General features: G+C 34.4%; 1 protein-coding gene across 5 annotated transcripts in view; it reads left to right on the plus strand.

Annotated features, from left to right (window-relative positions):
* Window positions 1-21,199, plus strand: part of f (espin protein forked) — a 490,027-nt gene that overhangs the window by 363,865 nt on the left and 104,963 nt on the right. For all 5 annotated transcript variants that reach the window (XM_081736896.1, XM_081736897.1, XM_081736899.1 and 2 more), the window contains 2 exons: window positions 5,905-6,306; window positions 19,388-19,514. In XM_081736896.1, coding sequence (XP_081593022.1) covers window positions 5,905-6,306; window positions 19,388-19,514 — 529 coding nt within the window. The remainder of the gene's footprint in view (window positions 1-5,904; window positions 6,307-19,387; window positions 19,515-21,199) is intronic.

The raw sequence follows: 21,199 nt of genomic DNA on the forward strand, positions 1-21,199 counted from the left end.
TGATAATAATAGGAAACTGTATTGCAAACTACAGTAGCAACCCTTCTGCGGATTGAGAAATTCTAGATAAATTCCCGGAACCACGTAGACGTCTCGTACCGTAATGATCAGTTCATTCGAAGATACTAAGCAAAATTATGAGTTTTTATTTCCTTTAAGTATATACCTTGTGTATTTTTTCTGAGATAACACACTACTTTTCTCATTGGATGTGGATACGTAAACAATATCTAATTACATACAAGGGTGGACTGGTTCCATAAAGAGGAAAATGGTATAGATATTGAGAGGACACCATGGAAATAACGGTCATACACATGGTTACCCGCAACTATTCGGCAAATGAAGCAAATGTTCTCCCCTGGATTTTCGAAGGGAGTTCGATTCTTCAAAATACGTGCCAAAACTTATTGGATTTGGTTATTCATCCATTACAGCAGTTGATATATTCACTGTAGTTAATAAAATTATGCAATGTGTGTCAATAATAACCGTTTTACATTAAGAATTAGAGCGGATTTTCATGCAAACGTCCGTTACGTTCGTTGCTTGCGATTTCTATGTGTAGCTAACAGAAAGTGGTGTTACACGTAGAACCGTACTTACAACAACTTTCTCAAATCTCAATTGGCTATTCAGCCAAATCGCAAGCAAAGAATGCAACGGACTCTTGCATGAAAATCCGTCCTTATGTGAATTAAGGTATGTATATTCGCAAGTTTGCTTTCGTGTCGGTCTTTTGCTCCTCTTGGAAAAATCCTGTGGGTGTTTTTGGTTGTACAGATATTAGGAGGGTGTCATATCAACTGATAGGAGATAGGGATGTATTATATCATTTATAATGTCTGTTCCAAGAGACATGTCATATTATAACCACATGTGATTTTATTTAAAACGTAAGAAATCTTGAAACGAAGAAACTTCAGTCAGAAGTGTTCTTTCAGTTTGATGTTTGATTACAGAGGACAGCGAGGTGTCCCGACAATAATGCTGTAATTACGGTCATCCGGAGGCTTGGATTTTCAAAAGAGGTTCGGTTCTTCGTAATACAAATCAAAACATATTAGATTTTCTTACTCATACACTAGATAGTATTTAGTATATTTGCTGGAGTTAATGAAGTTAGGCTATACAAGTGTGAATAATTATTGTTTTTATGTGAAAGATGTGCGTATTTGTGGCTTCGCTTGTGTATTGATCTTTGTGCTTTTTTGGAAAAAAATTCTGCAAGCTTTTCTGGTTAACTAACTTTACATGCACCTTGAACAGTTAACATCAATAGTCACAAGATATGAAAATTACTTTGTGTAATATTCCAGAAAAATAGTTGAGTTGAGTTGATTTTAGTTTAGCGTCCCTTTCAGCAGCGAGGCTATATGAGACGTGGACCTACTGATTAACGTGGAATCCGAACCACATGAGCTCCCGCCGGGAATCGAACCCGTCCAGAAAAATAGTGTAAATACTTCGGGGAAATTTATATATGTAACAATAACAATATATATAAGGCTTGTATTGTTGACAGCAGTGAACGATAGAAACAAAATGTTTCCATGAAACTTCATCTTGCAGCGATATCAATCCCAAATGTAATGTCCATCTATCTTGTAGTAAAATATGTAAGTTTTTATTCTTCTATATACTTATTGCTTAACAGCGTTTATTATATTTACAAGCTTGTGAGTAGTATAATAACAATCAAATAAGCTTACTAATATTTCTATTAAAAAAATTACTCGTGTGTCAGATGTAACATGATAAGCCAGTAAACGCATTCATCTAATCATGTCTGGTTAGTAGTAGTGCAAATCTCTTCCTTAAATTGTTGACTCACAGAATTCCTATAAAGAAACGGTAGACGATGTTTGACAGGATTTACAATTAGAGAAAAAGTATTTATGCATCTCATAATTTAACATTAACTATATAATGTCGATGATTTTTGACCAAACAGGGAATCTAGTTGTCTTCAAATTGCAGTCCACGAAATCAAAGAACCAAGTAATTTCTGCTCTTTATGTACGGTTTCATCTGTGCTACTGAAGATCTTTCGGTGGTTTCCTTTATTTTTAATTGCATGTCATGTGGTTTTTAATAAAAGCACGAAAAAACATATTAATGTATTTCTTTATGTACGTTATACGTATTTCGGAGTCTATTTCTTGGTTTTATCTAGTCAACTGTGTTACTGAAGAGAGCCATAGTGGTCTAATGGTAGAATGCTCACCTCTATCAACAGAGTCCCTGGTTCACTCTCAGATTATGTAATTTTACTGTGTATATAATCTTGGAGTATGTTTCGTTTTCTCACCCTCTCATTTTCCTTAACTCTTGCGATGTTCTTCGCTACTTTCATACAACATCTGGATCTTAAATTAATTATTTTTATTCCATTTTTCTGTGCAAGTAAAAAGTCTATATTCTATATTTTACTAAAGTCTATTGTTTGACTCATAGGTACAGAAACTCTTAATGTGGTCAACGCTTATAGAATTTATATAGATTTTGCTCAAAAACAGATAAAATATTATATTTCTAAATGTTAAATTTATGATATATCGCAAGGTATTTCTTTAGATATCTTACAGTAAAAGTAAACTTTCTAGATTAAACTTATTTACTATTGCTCATTGAGCTAATTTCTCTATGTTTCGTATTTGTAAACTTAAGCTGTAAAACTATATCATATGTCTAGTAATCATGGGAGTGCCGATAGTACAGTATAAGATGTTAGGTAGGGAAAGGTAATATCCGATTTTGTTTTCACATATACAATTTAAACTAAATCCATTACTTCGAGTTTTACCTTAAACTTGATACTTTATAGCTAATTTCTTAGAAGTAGGAGCTTCTGAATGCTATCCGGAAGACTACACTCAGAGAATAAAACGTCTGATGGAAAGTAATTAACATGAAAAATATTGAAGACAGGCTTGAACATATATTTGAGATGTACTCATGTAAAGTTGGTCGAAAATTCCATAGCCAGTGCACATTAGAATTGTGAATACTATTGGATGGATAGATGTTGCAAAAATTCCCATTGAATCTCGGGTAAGAGTCTACCCCAAGTTCAAAAATTCTCGAAAAGGAATTTTAGTCTATACAAACATAATGGCAAATGTCTGGCAATCTTTAGCTTCTCTATAGCTGAATTAATAGCCTTTTCAAATCGTGCATTTGTAGAGGCTAATAATAATTCGTTGAACCCCCGACATTATGTAACCTTCCATATTGTAACGGAATAATCATACTGATGCAACAATATTAAAGTAAGTATATGTTAGTCATTGTAGTACACTCATTTCGCGTACTGGTAGAAGTATAATTGAAAATTGCAAAATGAATTATAATCAGTATAACATGCTCCGCAAGTATAGCACTTAACAGCCAATTTTACATATCTCCAGGAGGAGTACATGTCACCCTCTAACATTTGAATGATTATTACATTGCCCAGATGTATCTAGTCTAGTCTGAGTCTTAACTTAGACTTTGTTTTTAAATTTCGTTTTTGTCTTGAGCTGTGGCCAGCAAAACTTCAAATTGATTATTGACGTTAAGTTGATTAGTTTATAACTCCTTTTGGCATTTCGAATCATAAATCTTCCAACGTAAAAATTTCCTCCCTTTTTTACCTCGCTCATGTTTCTAATCTTTTTTATGTATCTTTATAGAAGATTTTATGTGTTCGCAATCGCGATATTATGGATCCAACTTACAACCTAGTCCTATAGACGAGTGGCCAATTATTATGATATTAGCACGTCTCCTCTGATCTATCAACACGTGACCAATTTGGTTTCTTTTACCATCGTCTGGAGAAGTCTACGTAAACTCTTGAACATTTTTGTGTTCAACGAGCGCAAATTTCGCTGTTTGTTGTCATATTTTTGGGTGCGTGCCTTACCTCAAGTAACTTCCAGTAGCGAATCTCAATTTGGACATTTGTTCTTCCTGTATTTTCACATTGAAATTGTCTATAGCCTCTTTTAAGCTGTACTTCGGCATTAGGTCAAAAATATGTCCTGTTTTTCGTAAAAATTGTTCTTTACGAGGTGCACATATCTTATTATCATATCGTACCATTGTCCTTTTCAAGCTGTACGATAATTTACTTGATTTTCCGGATTATTGGTAAAACACCGTCCCTATTAAATTATCCCGCCATAAGCCGTGAGCGACATAGAAAACAGTCTTATCGAAAATCTCTTTCCCGATCTATCTATTAAGTTGCTGCGAATGAAGGGTCTGCTCTGACGGCTGGTGGGAAACTCGCCTCTGCAACTCAACACAGGGATAGATTAACGTCGCAAACTCACTATACACCCATTAAATAGCTTGGGAAACCCAGACAGTCAGAAGGTAGTGCGTTATTCAACAGGGCCGTATGAAAGTGTACCATGGAGAACACACACAATTCTGCACATTCTCAACAACGGTAGCAGAAACAGTAACTCTACATTTGGATCAGGAATGACGAATAAACACACCATTCGCCGTTGGTTTGCCAAATTTTGTCCCAGTGACACAACATCGTAAAATGAGCTCCATGGGCACCGACCAACACCACATTCGAACGAGCTTCTCAGGAACGCCGTAAAGTAGACTCTCGGAAAAATGTTCGTGGTATTGTAGACTAGTTATGAATGCACCACACTACTCTAGTTCGTCGACTTTTTATTCTGGTGAGGTGAAATACTTGACTTATGGCTGCACACATGAGTTGACATCGGCCAACAAGAATTGGCATTTGTAGAATCCAGTTTTCTCAGTGTATGAAATAATGTAGAAGATCTCCTGTATCGGGTTTCACTTGTGATTAAATATGGATCTCCTACGACAATCTAAATGGTCAGGACAATGTTGAGTCGTGACCAATGTCCAGAAGTGTTCCAAACCACCCCTCTAGCCGCAAGAGGTATTGTTGTTGTTATGTTGGGAGTGATCCATCATGTCTTTCTCCGTCGACCGGACGTTATATTGCGGACCGTTATAGTCTGAACTCCGTGAAATATAATCCGTAAGCATCCACCATTGGTCAACGGACATAGTGTCTTCATGTTGCTTGACAATTAGTGCCCACATGTTGTTCAAGGACAATGCAAACTCTATGAATTACAGTATGCAACCCTTCCTCACCCTTTGTTTTCTGCTGGTGTCTCTCCCTCCACCTCTTTCGGCATCTCCATCACTTTTTAAGAGGAAAGAACTTCCCTGATGATTGGCCGGTGAAACGTGCGGTTGAGGACTTCGTTGCATCTTCGACTGTAGATGTTAGCTGAGGGATGGACAAAGTCTGCAATAAGAGTGGTTGCAGACGACAACTACTCTTATTAACCAAATATTGTAGTTTTCACTTTCTGGCCTTTGGAAGTGACGCACCTGTGGCGGGCATTTCATTCACACCAATCTATTACCTCCTGAATCTCTTCTATATCAACAATGATTTTCTAGTTCTCCTCTTAATGACTGAATTCTTCCCTCTTCGTAAAAATGTCTAACATTCAATATTCCTACCCGAATCTCTGTGTTCACTTTGTTCTTTAAATTACTTATAGTAGTCCCACCTGGAAATTCTGTTGAATGAATCGACATAATATTTTTACCTCTGAAATATCTTACCGTAAAAAGACTCATACAAACTCTGTGTTCAAACTGTGTCTGTCTGAAGAACATCTGCGTTGCTCAACAAGTCCTTTCGAGTTAGGCGAAATTATTGATATTCAGGTTCATCCTCTCCACACCTAGCATCCATGGAACCCCCATAACGTAGTGCAAAACTATATATGGTAAAATACCACGATATACATTTTTAAAACATCTATTTCAGAAAAAAATATTTGATTGCGTCTAAAGGTTGCATGAAATTTAAAGTATAAACTATTTTTTATTTTCTTTCAGTCAAAGTGGACGTTCATAGTAGTTCTGGAGCCTCCGACGAGAACATGAGTTCTTCGGACTTGAGTGAACCTTCTGCTGAAAATGAATACGAAGATATCTACCAAATGAGAGACGCCATGGGCAAGAAGACCTCTGATGCAGATTCTGCCAAAGCTTCCTCCACCAAGAGCAAGGAAGATTCGAAAGAAACTCAGTCAGTTAGTAGTAAGCATGTCCATTCGTCGAGTACCACTTGTGTTGATATCGTTGCAAGGAAGGCGGAACCGTCACCAAAACCCTCAGCCAAAATCGCACCTCCACAACAAACGTCTCTTCACAACGAATCGGCCTCAGCTGACGTTACCATTGAAGAGAACACGAACAACAATCAGTTCACACATCAAACTATTCCCCCTCCTCCAGGTAAGCTCTATAACAGATTACTTTTAAGAATTCATAGTATAAATTTCCCAATGTATAAGATTCCTTTTTGTATAAGACGCATTTTTAAAAGAAGTATCACACAATTTACCACACAAAATTATAGAATTGCGATCCAGACGAAAAATGGCATCAAAATGAGATTTTTTTTAACAGAAGTGAGCTGTTTTTACAAGAAAACAGCCTAATGTGTTTTTTCCTGCATGACAGAAAGGTTCTCTTTTGATCTCACATAGTTATGATAAATCTTCTCTCAGAAACACTACGTTTTCCTTTAAATTCCTCCTTGGCTCCCAATAATACTTACAAATGCACTATAGACTAGGCACCACATTACTAGAGAGTGATTGTAGAATTGACGACAAAGAGACAATGTGGACTTCGACGTATTATGATACATAGAAATAAAGTGCCTCAATATGCTTCCGAAATGCATAACCTCAGCTTACTTTTCACAATTATGTAGATAACTAGCGAAAATATGGTATTTTAGGGTATTTCCTTTTCTGCTCTTGTCTTGTTTCAAGCTCTGGAATAAGGAGATCATAACGGCCACTTCGGCATAGTTGTTTCATAGCTTGGCCGAGAAATAGTACGTCCTCGTTGATTTTGACTGAAACATCGAAACAAAAGTAATGTTCGGTTGTCAAATTTAAAAAAAAAAAATGGAAAACCAAACTAGATCCGGGCATAATTTGGCTAGAACATGAATTAAGATAGTAACACTCGTATGAAAGTAAGGTAAAAATTGATTTTTTTCGTAGGCGGTTCACTGCCAGTTCCTCCGTTCCTTGACGATATTACGAATATACACTTAATAAAAAGTTCCCTGGACACATGGAAAACTAGATATTTTAGCTCATCTGTAGAATGACATAGTACCAAACAAAAGTAATTACTTTTCGTGTATTTTGTTTTACATTATCGTGCGTTTCTGTTACATGCAAAAATTGTTTCTTTTTACAACTTAATAACATAAAGAAATAAATAACATCCATTACCGCAAAAAATACGATACAAAATTTTTAAATTCTTATGCAAATCAAATTTGTTTCGCAAATTGCTACGCAGAAAGCAAAATCTATCTATATATATATCCAGGGGTAAAAATGAGGGGGAACGCCATCCTCCCACCTCCGAAAAATATGTACGGCCTACCCCTAGTTCCTAAAAAAGTACAGTGGGCAAAGATATGCAGGGGGACGCCGTGACGTCATCCGCTACCTACCGTCCCCTTACCTTTTCAGATCCACTTTTACCTCTGTATATATCAACACAAAAGCAAGCATAAAATTAGAAGAGAAAATCACATGACGTGTTTTCACTTCAGCTACCGATAACGAATTGAATAACAAATCGTATGGCTGATCCAGGCGCTGGGGAAATATACGCACAAACATCACTAAAAATGTGTACTGAGCATTCAGACGCCAAAAGGTTTCACAAAATAATGTAACATCTTTTGAACAGTGCACTGATCTTTTGGACAGTGCAGATGTAGATATATTTTGCACTGAACCTCTCCCTCACTCAAGGTTCTGTTTTCCTTCAAATGCCTTCTTCGCCTGAACGTTCTGGAGTTTACATCTTGTTTGCACCTGTTATTGCTTATTATTTTACTCCCTAAGTAACAGAATTCCTCTACCTCTTCAACCATGTGGTCTCCTATTCTAATATTAATTTTTCTTGTTTCTTTCCTAGCACATCTTATAACTTTTGTTTTCATCTTGTTGATTTTCGTGTTAAATTTGCTGCTAACTATCTATTGCATACCGTTTAGACCTGTTTTTTTTTTTTTTTTCTCACTGCCCACAAACATTACGATATCGTCCTCAAATCTAAGTGCATGCAATTTTTGCTCATGAACAGTTATTCCTATGCTGTAAATGTCCTTAATTTCTTTTTTTTTTTTTTGTTTTCGATGTAAAGATTAAAAACAAAATTTGAGACAATGAGCATCCTTGTCTAACCTTTTTCTGAATTGCTATTTTTCTTCTCTCTCCTTCTTTCTCAATTATTGCCTTCTCTTCTTTGTACAGAGTATATCTGGTCATCTTCTATTGTGCTGCCAAAATGTCTTGAGCCGAGGCAAAAATGCGAATTATAGCTCACACCCTCACACACCCTCGTGTTGAGACAATAAGGGTTCAGCTGTTGTTAAGCGAGAGAAAGTGAGTGGAGTTCCTTCAGCCGATAGCAGCGCTTGCAACGGAAGATTAGGGTTCAAGTCAATGTGGTATATGTATAGTACTTCTTCTTTGTTGGATACCGATCTTCTGTAGATTATTTTTATCTAGATTTTTGAAGCATGCATCAGCAAGGTTATTGTTCTGTGAATCTCGTTTTACTCACTTTACTTACTTACTTTGGTATTGCAACTGTCTTGCTCTTCTGGAAGTCTGGAGACACCTGCCCTTTTCTTCATAAATGTTGTTGATTAATTTATACAATCTGTCCTAAACTTCCTGTCCCGCTGTTCGTATGATTTCTACTGATATCTCATCTACACCTGGAGCTTTTTAATGATTTAAATCTCGTAATGCTAATAATGTTTTCCATAAAGGATTGAACGATAAGCTGAAATCAGTTTCAAGCCAGGCTATATCAGTCTTCACCTGCAACGACACCAGCAATGCTCAATTCTAACTTAACTTAAGTTTGTTACGATGTCATGGCTTTCAGTAAAGTGTATCTTCAATCAAAAGTGGTTGAGAACCTCTATATTCAGGTACAAAGAAACCAAAGAAATAATATCTAATTACACAGCAAAGTACGGAAGTCAAATATTTAATATTATAAATGTCATACACATGTCAGTAATACAACTGCAGAATAGTGATACTTTACAGCATAAACCTGTAGTTTGAATTTAGTTTGAAATCAGAATACAAAATCGTCCATATTCTTATTGGTGAAAGCCACAGTGAAACCAAACAACTCATTATACATTATGGGTGTGTAAGAAGTGTTCTGTTCAGGGGCGTAAATAAGGGCCTCGAAGACCCTGCATTGCGGCGGCCCAAGCCATCTTGGGGCCCCCAAATCGTGAAGTGGGACGTGGAGAAGGGGCCCCTGTCCATGCTGTCTACGGAGAGGCCTCCAAGCCCTTAGTTACGCCACTGGTTCTGTTGATATTTAAGAACGTTAAAAAGTTCCTGGGATATTATTAAAATGTTCTAAGAATGTAGTGCTGCATGGGAGGATTGAAGAGCCTTGGATCTAGACATTTTCAGCGTAAGTTACAATGAGAAAGAGATGCAACATAGAATTCAGTGCAAACAAAGTAAGAAATTCAGAAACAAAATACAAAAAAGATAGTTGAACGGCAGAGTTAATTGTATGCTGATATTTCCTACTTCATCGTAATGTGTGACATTGTAATTTTTTGCATCCAAAAGACTAATTTATGATATGAAGGAATAAAATAACGGATCAGGCAAAAAAGAGAGAATCAATTAATTAAATTCAAAAGAAGAAAGTGGAAATATGTTTCAGTTCATACCCACTAAAATGCTTGCTTGTTATTAACCATTACTCATCAAATACTTTATACTTGATTTCATACTAGTGCCATCTGTGCGACACTCCTATCAAATACATGAAATCGGCATTGCGCTGTGCGAATAGGTATTTCTTGTCTAGGAATTGTTGATAAGGTAACTAGATTTAAAAAAAAAAAAAAAACAAATCTATTACACCCCATCTCTTTCCTTCGAAAAAGAGAAAAGAGTATTTTAAAAACATATTATCTCTTGCAACCATAGCATCTTCCCTCAACCACTCAAGGGTTGCTGTCCTGGCCTGCTTGCGAGCTCATAGTGCGTATATAATTAAATCTCTACACTCCTTTCGTCAGTCCACTTTAGTTTTTAAAGTGCCAAAATTCCAAATACATGCAGATTATTCTAATCTTCAAGGCGACATCTTTGTGTCCTAAAATTAATTTAATTCTGAGTTAAAACTGAGAATGCTTTCCTTGTAGACAAAGACACATGGCTTCTTATGAGCTCCAAATATGATTCACTTTGTCATCTGACAAGTAGTCGTGTGGACATATATGAAGACATAGAATTCACCAACAATATCTGTCGTCATATGCCAAAAGCAATGGTGCCGACTTTCCAAAATTTATGTGGGCGCATATAAATGATAGGACGTGTTATATGTTCTCAGGGAAGTCTCGATATGTTTTGATTGATTTCATTTTAGTTAAAATATTTTATGAACACTGTCATAAAGGGCTGTGCTCGATTCTAATCACAATATAGTTCCATTTTTTTTTTTTTTATTGTGGAGATTGCCTTTGACTAGGCCAGACACAGGCAAGGAAGGGGAGAGTGTATTGCTTGGTTGCCTTTACACAGACACATTTGAAACAAGCAATTATGTTTTAGGGGTTAAAAATTTTAACTTCTATCTCAATGCTTTAATTGCTTATTATTTTTTTGATAATGGCAAATGAGAAATATTTTATTTTGTTTTTATCAAACTAAAAATCTTATGGATATGGTGCATCCACAAGATAATTTGTGTGGGTGCTAAAACCCCGGAGCACCCACGCAGTCGGGGCGCGCATGTCCAAAAGTGAAACACATTCGGTACTCATGAGAAACCATATTCGTATGCCTGCATGGAAAATACTAGTACTGTTTCAACACGACGTTAAATTAACTTCAGTGAACCAATATGGCGGAATGCATATTAATGTAAACTCTGTGCATCAATTTTATTGATTCACCTTGCAGGCGTAGCAGACAGTGGCGTAAGCAAGGGAGGATTTCGCGTTTTTAATCCCCCACCTTTGAGCAAGATATTATACAACAGTAAACGTTTTTCACATTAAGATATGTATACAAACACCGGCAATTATATGAACTTGGGAGCTTGAACCATCGAATTTCTGCGTACGCCACTAGTAGCAAAGGTAAGGAAGGTTCTCCCTATTTTATTTAAACGCAAATCACTCAAACTAACTATCGCATTTCCGTCAGTGGTTCAGACATAGCTAACTTTAATTTACAGCAAAGCAAATGTGGCGTAATCCATGGTATTACGCGTCAATTGAAGAAATCGGAAAATTTCGAAGACATAAATCGGGACACGGAGATATTATGGCAGTGATTTATTTGAATATATATATATATATATATATATATATATATATATATATATATATATACCAAACTGGCTGTAATACTCACAGCTTACGAGTCAATTTGTTACTTGACTAAAGAATATCTAAGGCAAATATTTGGTTGGAACGGCGTTCCAGTGTATTCCAGTCCAACTAAATCACTGTGTTATGGACTAGCAAAAGCCTTCATGTGACAGACGTGAATCATTATTCGGAGTTCTTGAGAAGGTATATTGGTCTGACTGTCGACATTTTAACACAAAGTTAAATTGATTTCACAGCACTAAAGTGATAGAATGCGCATTAACCTCTACAGACTTGATTTTTTTTACTGCACCAAAAAATTATTTCTGAGTATTTTCTAGTTAAATATATGTATTTCGGTGTATTAAAAGAAATTTCTCATTAAAAAGTGCCACAGGGGCACAGGGAGGGCATGTGCTCATTTGAGTACTTTTGGGGCGTACTACATGTATTTATTCTAAATATAAAAATAAATAAAGGATGTTTTTGCTAGTAATGAGGCAAATATTAGCAGCTAGTTCTCAATAGAAATTTATTTTCTTTCGTTTTCAAGCAGGATTCTTTCTTTTTAACGTCATTCAAGTTCCATTCAGTATGAGTATAATTACTCCTGAGAATTTGGTTGAATTCACTCCATACCATAAACGACTTTTTGCAAATGTTAAATGAAAAATCGAATGTTAATGACAAAAATATTGATGTAGTGTTTACAACAAAGTTAGAACAAAGTAGGCTATATTGTTGTGATGTATCCTAACAAAATAAGAAACAAAGAAAAATGTATTAATTGTATATTTACCTTAAGTACCTTATGAGATAAGCTGCTATTATAATCATGTACCGTCAATGTTTCATTAGAACAATCATACATTTTACATCACGAGAATAACTTTAACGAGAACACTCTTATTGTCCTTAACTATCACATTTATCTAATTCATACATGTTGTGTTCCCATATCATGTCTCTTTTTGGTGCTTCATTTGGAAAACAAGAAATGGAATATGAGTCCATCTTAGTGTGCTGAGCATCATACTCTGATATAGTATTGGTGCTGGTTTCATTCAATGTGAAGTCACTATTACTGGCCTTATTGTCGTCTGATATTGAAATGTCACTAGGACAGTACCCAAATTTGTAGAATGTGATCAGGATTATGTAGTACTTTTCTTCTATAAGATCCTGAAATAAATTAAGAACAATTCCTTAGAATTTAAGTAGCTACTGCTGAACATTACTCCATAAAAGAAAGTTACTTGAATTTAGTCGCAAGCAAAGAGAAACTGGTAAAATTAAAACAAAGAAAGAGCGCAATTTAATATAGAAATATTTAGAAATTATAGTAGCGATCACCTCTCATGATACTCCAGCAGTTAAAACTTTTATTAACACTACCTAATCGGAAAACAAATTAAAAGCATAAACAGAGAAAGGATAAAATCAACGTTATGGTCGGTAACCTCAATTACGGCTTATGCCCGTAGCATAAATAGATGTAAAACTTTATAAAGAGAATATTACAATACAAACCTATTTTATTACATTATTTATATCTCAGCTGCTTTTAACACATCATCTTAATACAACATATAATGCATATTTATTTCTAAATGCAACTAAAACAAAACAAAACTTAAAATAGCTTTTGAGAGATAAAAAATATCTAGCAATATGAAAAGTACTCAAATGAGTACAGGGGAATAATATGTATACGTAAGTACCAAAGTACTCATTTGAGTACATGGTAGTTTTTACTCAGTTCTGAAATGTATAGAACGTCTCTGCTACAAATAATACCTTTATATCAAGAAGTTGATATTAAATTACAAGAAAATAATTTTTTGAACCATGCCGAAGGTAAATAAAAGAATATACTCACGTTTTTTTTTTTTTTTTTTTTTTTGTCAGGACCTTCAATCCTCTCCTCCCCTACTGCACCATTCTTCTGAATCTCACACCGTGTGCTCAATACTGCCATCTAATAGACCCAGAGTGCACTAAATATGTCTTCGAATAAGTACTTGAGTAGCAAAACGTGTAAGGATGCGATTGAAATGAAACAACATATATTTACGTAGTATTAAAATGAATGTACTCAAATGAGCACTAGGAGACCGTAGAGGTTAACTCAATCCTTGTGCAACAAATTGTATTAGCTACTACATTTTAACAGCTTTACAGATTTAGTCTTGTTGTGGTTCACTTCTTCCAGACTGTTTCAGCTCTCCAAGGGTATCCAATCACAATAAATCACAAACAAATAATTAAAATTACCATCAAATATTATGGGTTGTCTTATTCTCAAATGAAAATTAGTCTTATCAGGGTAAATAAGTATTTATTCAGGAACATAAATTGAAGTGATTCGACGAAATTCCTTAAGGTAAAATAATAATAATAATAATAATAAAGATTCCGGAACTCTTTCACTTCAGAACCCTATCCCTTAAGTCAGATGATAATCACTCAGACCAACAGACTCCTACAAATTTACTTAGTCAAACTCCACCGATCCGTCACACCCTCACAGTTTTGTCTGACGCCTACCGCTATCAGGGAAGCCTGACTACAACTTTCCGTCTACAAATGTAAGAGACTCTGTTGTCAATGGACATCACTTAGTCCAAAGACTGATTCTTTTTTCTCTAAAAAGAAGACCATCACTTAGGCTTTTCTGGCCTAGAAAAAAATCTATAACAAACCTTAAAGTGTTTTCTGCCACTGAGGTTAAAAAAAATATATAACCTACTTCTCCTAACTAGAAGATAATGGGAATCACTTATCCCGATAAGCTACCTGGCTAGCTAAATGTTATCAAAATTTGGTCATCACTCAGACCCAAGGAAATCACTCATTCCTTGCTCTAGCCATCACTTAGGCCAGTCCCTTACTTATTTCCTTATAAAAGCAGAAATTCTAATGCCACCACTCAGGCTCTAGAGAAATAATTTATTCTCTGTCATCGGTCATCATTCAGACCATTCCCTACAAGATAGGAAAGTTTTTTAAAAAAAAGCGAGGCAGGACCTTCAACAATGTAGAACGGCTCTAACAGCCATAGTCATCCAGCCCCCTATGCTCCGAAAGGCTTCCTTTTATATGGTCGACGACCCTTCTCTTTTAGTTTACTTAATTTTATTTTCGCTTAAAAATACGCCAAAAAAAGTCTTTTGAATGCGAGCAACAGTCGCAAGTCTCTGGAAAATTTCATCAATCACTATAAGAAAAAACTATATAGAAAAAACTTGAATGTTGAGTTCGTTAAATAAAGCTGAAAGAAATCCAAGCAAGAAATACACAGTTTAAGCATATATACACATACAAATAAGTAAGCAATAACCACTATGAAATTATAAATATATAACACATAATACGTATATATGTAGTTAAATACATATGTCTGGCCAGACTTACCTTTATCAGTAATAAAATTATATACACCTTTACACTAATCCTTTATTCAAAAAATAATACACAGTAAGGGCGAACACTCGTTCTTAAAGGCTGAGACTCCTTTATCTACTATACAATCGTACAAACACGTCCCGTGTTGCTGTCAACTACACACGCACACGTAGTTCTTACCTCACCGCAATGGCGGTAAAGGTGGTAGCATCTACATTATGACTACTTGCGAAGCCACTGCAAGATCGTTCAGAGCGAAGTTTCTCCACATAGTCGCTACTGTTGATCGATAAAGATTATTTGTCATATTATCTAACTATTACCAGTGTTAGAACTTTTTAACGGGCAAGTTGAAAAGAAAAAAGATGGAATAGATTAAGTTCAAACACACTTCATACAGAAATTTCCTATAAATAAGTTTGGGATTAAGTGCATATTTGAACTATGGACTTCGTTGAATTTTTTTTTTTTTTAATTAGCAGTTACTAATGCAAACAGCCGAGAGAAAAGCTAATTTGAGAGTAGGACCCTTTGAATTTGGCTACTAGTAGAAAATATACTATGAATAAAAACAACTAAGACATAAATTACATGCAAAATTTTAAAAGGCTTTCGAAGTTTACAAACACAGAAATATTTATTATTAAAGTGCCCAAATCAGAGACAATTTTTTTTAAAAAAAATTGAAGCATTAACTTGAACAAGAAAGATTTTTTTTTTAAAAAATTAAAGCTTATCACGAATGCATGTTGTACGAACAAATATATTAAGTGGAAAGTAATTTAAAATGTCATCACAATATGTATGACACTATAAACAGAAATATATGATATGGAACTCCAATCAAAACTGATGACTCTGAATATTAAATGATTCAATAATTGAGAATTAAAATTGCGAGTCCTAGTAAACTTATAACGCACAATGGCAAAAATATAATAATAATAATAAAAATAAAAAATAAAATGAAACTGAATGGAATTGAGAAAGAACCAGTGTAATAACCATAGAGCCCAACTTATTTTTTTTTTTTTTTTTTTTTTTTTTAATTTACAGTTACTAAACAAGAATACAACTAAATAAGAATACAAGGTCCACAACGTTTTGATTGAGAATTATACAAGTTTTCACGTTACTTTCTACTATAGTTCATTTACACTTTATATTTCAGCCGACTTTTATCATTTCATCTTTATATTTTTTCCTGTTTATCAGATATTACTTTCACTTTATTTATCTTCATCTTATTCTTTGTGTTTACTTTTCGGTTTCACAATGATTTTCTCATTGCTTTTTTTTTATTTTTCCATTTCTCACGATTTAATCTTCCATTGTAATGAAAATCTATTCTTTTTCTCTTAGATAAACAAGCTCATTTGAATGTTCTTTGTTGTTAAGAGATTTTAAATTTTCAGACAAAAAAAAGTAATTCTGATCTAGCCAGTGCTGAATATCGAGCAATTAATTGCATAGGACTAAAAGCACAAGGGTGTTAAAGAAATTTACAAAATAAAATCTAATTGAACGTTCCATGAATATGGTTTTCAGTTTAAAGTGTTTTTCAGTAAACTTTGTTCAATATTCTACCTAACCCAACACGACAGGGACAAGACCACAGAATCTTCGACGTCAGTTAAAAACGCCTGTGGTCTTCAATGGGACTCGAACCTGTGGTAGTTTGTATCTCGTGATCTGAAACCGAACTTCCGATACCACTTGACTGTTCTCACCAACTACCACGAACCACCGTGTCCCCAAGGAAGGCCCATAGCCAGGAAGGGGCTAGAGGGGGCAGTACCCTAGGATACAAGGTCCACAACGTTATTTGTGAATATTAATAAACTGTAGTGTCTTGCTTATTTCGGAAGGTACAAAATTGAGTACAAACGTTGAAGATAACATATACTTCTATTTTAGATTGATATAATCTAGAATTGCTGTAATATAATTTTGTTCTAATCAGGAGCATCATTTCAGATTTTACTTGGGGGGGGGGGCAAAACCCTTCGATATAAGTAAAATTTCGCGTTTTTCACACATTTACTACCACTCTATTGATAAAATCTATATAAATCTCAAACTCAGGGGGGGCAAATGCCCCTCCCTGCCCCCCTAAATGACGCCCCTGGTTCTAATGTTTGAAAAGTAAATACTTCAATTTTAATTATTAATATAAAAGAAAGTACCTCGCAAAGAGCTTATACTAAGCACACAAAAATGAAACACAAAATTACGGTTTCGATAATTCAATTCAAAAATAAAATACAGATTCTGTAAATAATAAATATATATACAATTTTATATATATATATATATATATATATATATATATATATCTTGTCTTTATGTGTTTGTCACTGCCCCCTCAGTCTTCACTTCTGCCCCCCCCCCCTTAAGAAATCAGGCTGGCTACGGGTCTGCCCCAAGGGCGTTAAAACGTACCCGTTATCATGACATATGTTCTTCTAGATTATGTGTATTTAGTTGATTTCAGTTTAATTCTTCCTGATAGCCTAGTCTCCATTAAACTCAATATAATGGTGGTGCACAAAATTGAATAAAGATAGTGTACAATTTAATGTTTTCAAGCATCTCAAATAAGTTAGTCTAGTATTTTTGGGTTTAACGATTGTAGCTCTGAATTTAATAAACACTACATTAAAACACAAACATATATAATTTAAATAACGTAGAAATCAGTGGCTACTCTTGAGGAAATGTTGCATCAGTAAAAATTAACGTTTTATTGCTACAAGCTATGGAAATTAATACACATTTTATCGCTACAAGCTATGGAAATTACTACACATTTTATTGCTACAAGCTAAAGAAATTAGTACATATTCTATCGCTACAAGCTGTATACAAGAATCATCACATTTTGTTTCATTCCCTTAGCTCATAGCAATAAACTGTTAATTTTTACTGATTTGATTTCCCTCAACAGCCGGCTGTAGTACTCACAGAGATAAGGATGAAGAACTCACTCGGGTTTTGTAAATGGTTTAGTTTTTCTTGCTAACGTTTCCGAATTCCCAACAGCGTCCACTTTCAAAACTAGCGTGATACTGTGGTTGGACGTAAAATCAAAACTTATAAAAAACGAAAAAGAAGAAGAAGAAGAAGAAAGGCTAACAAAAAGCTTACTGGGGCTCGTTAGTACTCCTGTTGGAGAGACAGTCCGGTCTTAGTCATAAATATTACAGGTGAATTTTGGTCCATCTTTCCTGTTTAAGCTCGGGAGAAAGTGGGATTTTATATCTTAGCAACAATGAAGTCCTGCCTTAGTTAACTTTTCTGTCATTCTTGCGTTTCCAAAAGTCATACAGTGATTTTTTTCTAGTGCATATTATGACAGTCCTGACTTCTCTGATCTGTCGAGTCATAAGTACCTACGGTGGTCTTCAAATTTTGTCTATATTACGCGACCTGTTTGTTCAATGTCTGTTTAAATTTGTTTTTCAACATTGCTTTCATGTTCAATCACAGTTTCGTATCTGCATGGAAAATGGAAGCAGTTAGACAGTGTTAAAAACTAGCACACAGACGAGAAGTTACGAACACTCATATATTCATTCATAAATGACTATTAACAATCGTCTTAAAAGTGTATTGTAGTGTATTTTAGGGATTTATTTATTTATTTATTTATTTATTTATTTATTTATTATATTTATATATATTTATTTATATTAGGGATATAAATATATCCCTATCCCATTGTGATACCAATATGTAATTGTAGACCGGACCTGTTTCAACAGAGTAAAAATACATGTAAAAAAATGTATATTGGAATCACAATAGGGAATATCTGTATTGATTCTGCAAACTTAACAGCATTTTCTCCTATTCCTTTGTTCGTATGTTATTTCATTGTCTCATTTTAAGTTTTCTGTAGTATTTTTTTTTTACATTCGGAGACCATATGGTTCTTTTAAGTTAATTGAATGCCAAAGTTTTCAATGTTGCTATTTGTTCTAAGTAAATTTAATGTATTTTATGAAGAAAATTGTAGCCAAATCTTCGTCGACATATTATGTTAGTAGTAGGAATAAATGGAATTAATTTGTTAAATAGTATATGCATTCTTTCATTTAAAAAAAATTTAAAAAACACTATAACCACCATTTCTTACAGTGATATCAAATATTTCAACTTTTTTCCGTTGTTTTCACAATTTATTGGGAATTATTCAATAAGGTTGCCTACCAAAGATGATGGTGTCTTGTTTCGGAAAGTGTACTTATTTCAGTTGGTCATGTATCTCTGTCTCGTCTTGTATCTCGTCATAAAAATTCAGTCGCCTCATCTTGTAGGCAACGCTATTGTTTATTCCTCCTCATTTTGTACCACTGCGTTTATGATAGTATTTTTTGTACTATATAATATTCAAATCAGTTTACTTTAATTATTATTATTATTATTATTATTATTATTATTATTATTATTATTATTATTATTATTATTATTATTATTATTTTGTTTTTATCTTTGTAGAATTTGGAGGTTGTAGTGCCCCTCCCTCCACTCCCCCAGCCCCTACCCCAAGTCAAGAGGAGAGTGAGAAGACGAAGGTGGCCTTCCGGCACTCGTTGCCGGTCAATCAAGAAAAGAAAAAGGACAGGTAATTTATCACGTTTACTTGTTGACGCCTTTTTTTTATTCACTGACATAGGATAAAATAAGCTTTATGATTGATTATTGTAAAAACACACAATATCAATGATTTAAAAATTTTGACTCAAGTTCCATTGCGGATTGTTCAGTGTTATCTTATTCCATAACTATGCGTGTAAGTTAAGGCGCAGTGTATATATATTTTTAGAATGAACACAGGTACATCCAGCAAGTCTATCTGGAAAGATGCTTCTAATATATCACTTCGCTTTACAGCCAATGATGAATCGTTGGTTTGGTAGGTTCGTGAATTTTCTGTAATGATCTTTATACTATGGTTGCTACATTTTGATGAGCCTAAAGCTGGACACGCATATTAAGCATGTACAGATCCCCAGTTCTTCATACCAAAATTTGTACATGTTACAGTTGATGAAAAATAATAGCAAGAAGTGTACACAATCATGAATAAATATTATTATGAAAATTTAAACCAAAATTATACCAAATAGAAAACTCGTGGCGTCAGCTTATTGGCGGTTAATTGACTAAAAGTTGTAAACCAGTGAACCAGTCAAAGAATAATATTGTTAGCGGGTTGCTGCTAACACAAAAGATTTTAGCTATAGAACAATATCGATATCTCGATAGTCATAGACACACATCGTGGGTTGACATTTTACAAATGCTACTAAGAATTTCTATCGCATATTCTGTAAGTGTTTTGCATAATTTTGCGTCTCCCTAGATACGTCCATGTTAGGCGTAATTCGAGACGCTGAAAATTTTCTTAAAATTCTGAATATCCTGCTTACTTCGGGAGAGGTGGTAATCTTATCTTATACACTGGGTGCTTGTACTCGTATAATAAATGAATTCCCAAAACCGACACTTTTTCTTTTATAAGGGAGAATGCTTATATTGAAGTAAATATGGTAATAATATTTAGGTATATAACCAATATGTAATTTTAGTTGAAAAAGGTGAGAAAAGATTATGTGATCTTTATTTATTATGTACGTATATTGTTTTATGGTGTCGATGAATGTACAAATTTATTTTTTGATAGATCTATCCTTCTGTGTGTAGGAGGGTTGATTGTAAGTGATCAGTTTTCGTTATTAGGAATGCGTTGAAAACAAATAATAGCGAATATTTGTCATGATCGACCCATTCATTTATATTTGTGTTCCATATTTACTATCTCTAAAAAATCTTATCAAAAACATGATCTTTTAAGTTCCGCGACAATCTGTAGTGACTGTTTTAAGAAATAATTTAAAATTGCCTAAAAATAGAAAGATTTTGGTATTTCTCTTCTAAGACATTGCATTGGGGAACACCAGAAAGTGCAGGGAGAAAATTCGAATAGCTTCCAAAGAGAATACTTTGTTGTTTGAAATCAGTGAATTAATCTCACAGTGGAGAAAATCAAAATTGCCATGAGTACAAAGTCTATAATATAATTTAAGAGAAGAAAATTGCTGTCAATTTGATCAAAGGTCTTTGAAAGATCCATATAGATAACATTTAGTTGTGTGTTATTAAACAGAGATTTCATAACATCGCATTAGAGAATTGAACAAGCTGGAAGAGAATCATATTAGACATTATCTAAGCAGGTCGATACAAAGTTGTAAGTCTATCTCTGATTATATTTCACACGTAAAGGAGATAGGTAACGAGAGATAG

This window comes from Thermobia domestica, chromosome 13, assembly GCF_964235325.1.
Source record: "Thermobia domestica chromosome 13, izTheDome1.hap1.1, whole genome shotgun sequence".
Taxonomy (NCBI): domain Eukaryota; kingdom Metazoa; phylum Arthropoda; class Insecta; order Zygentoma; family Lepismatidae; genus Thermobia; species Thermobia domestica.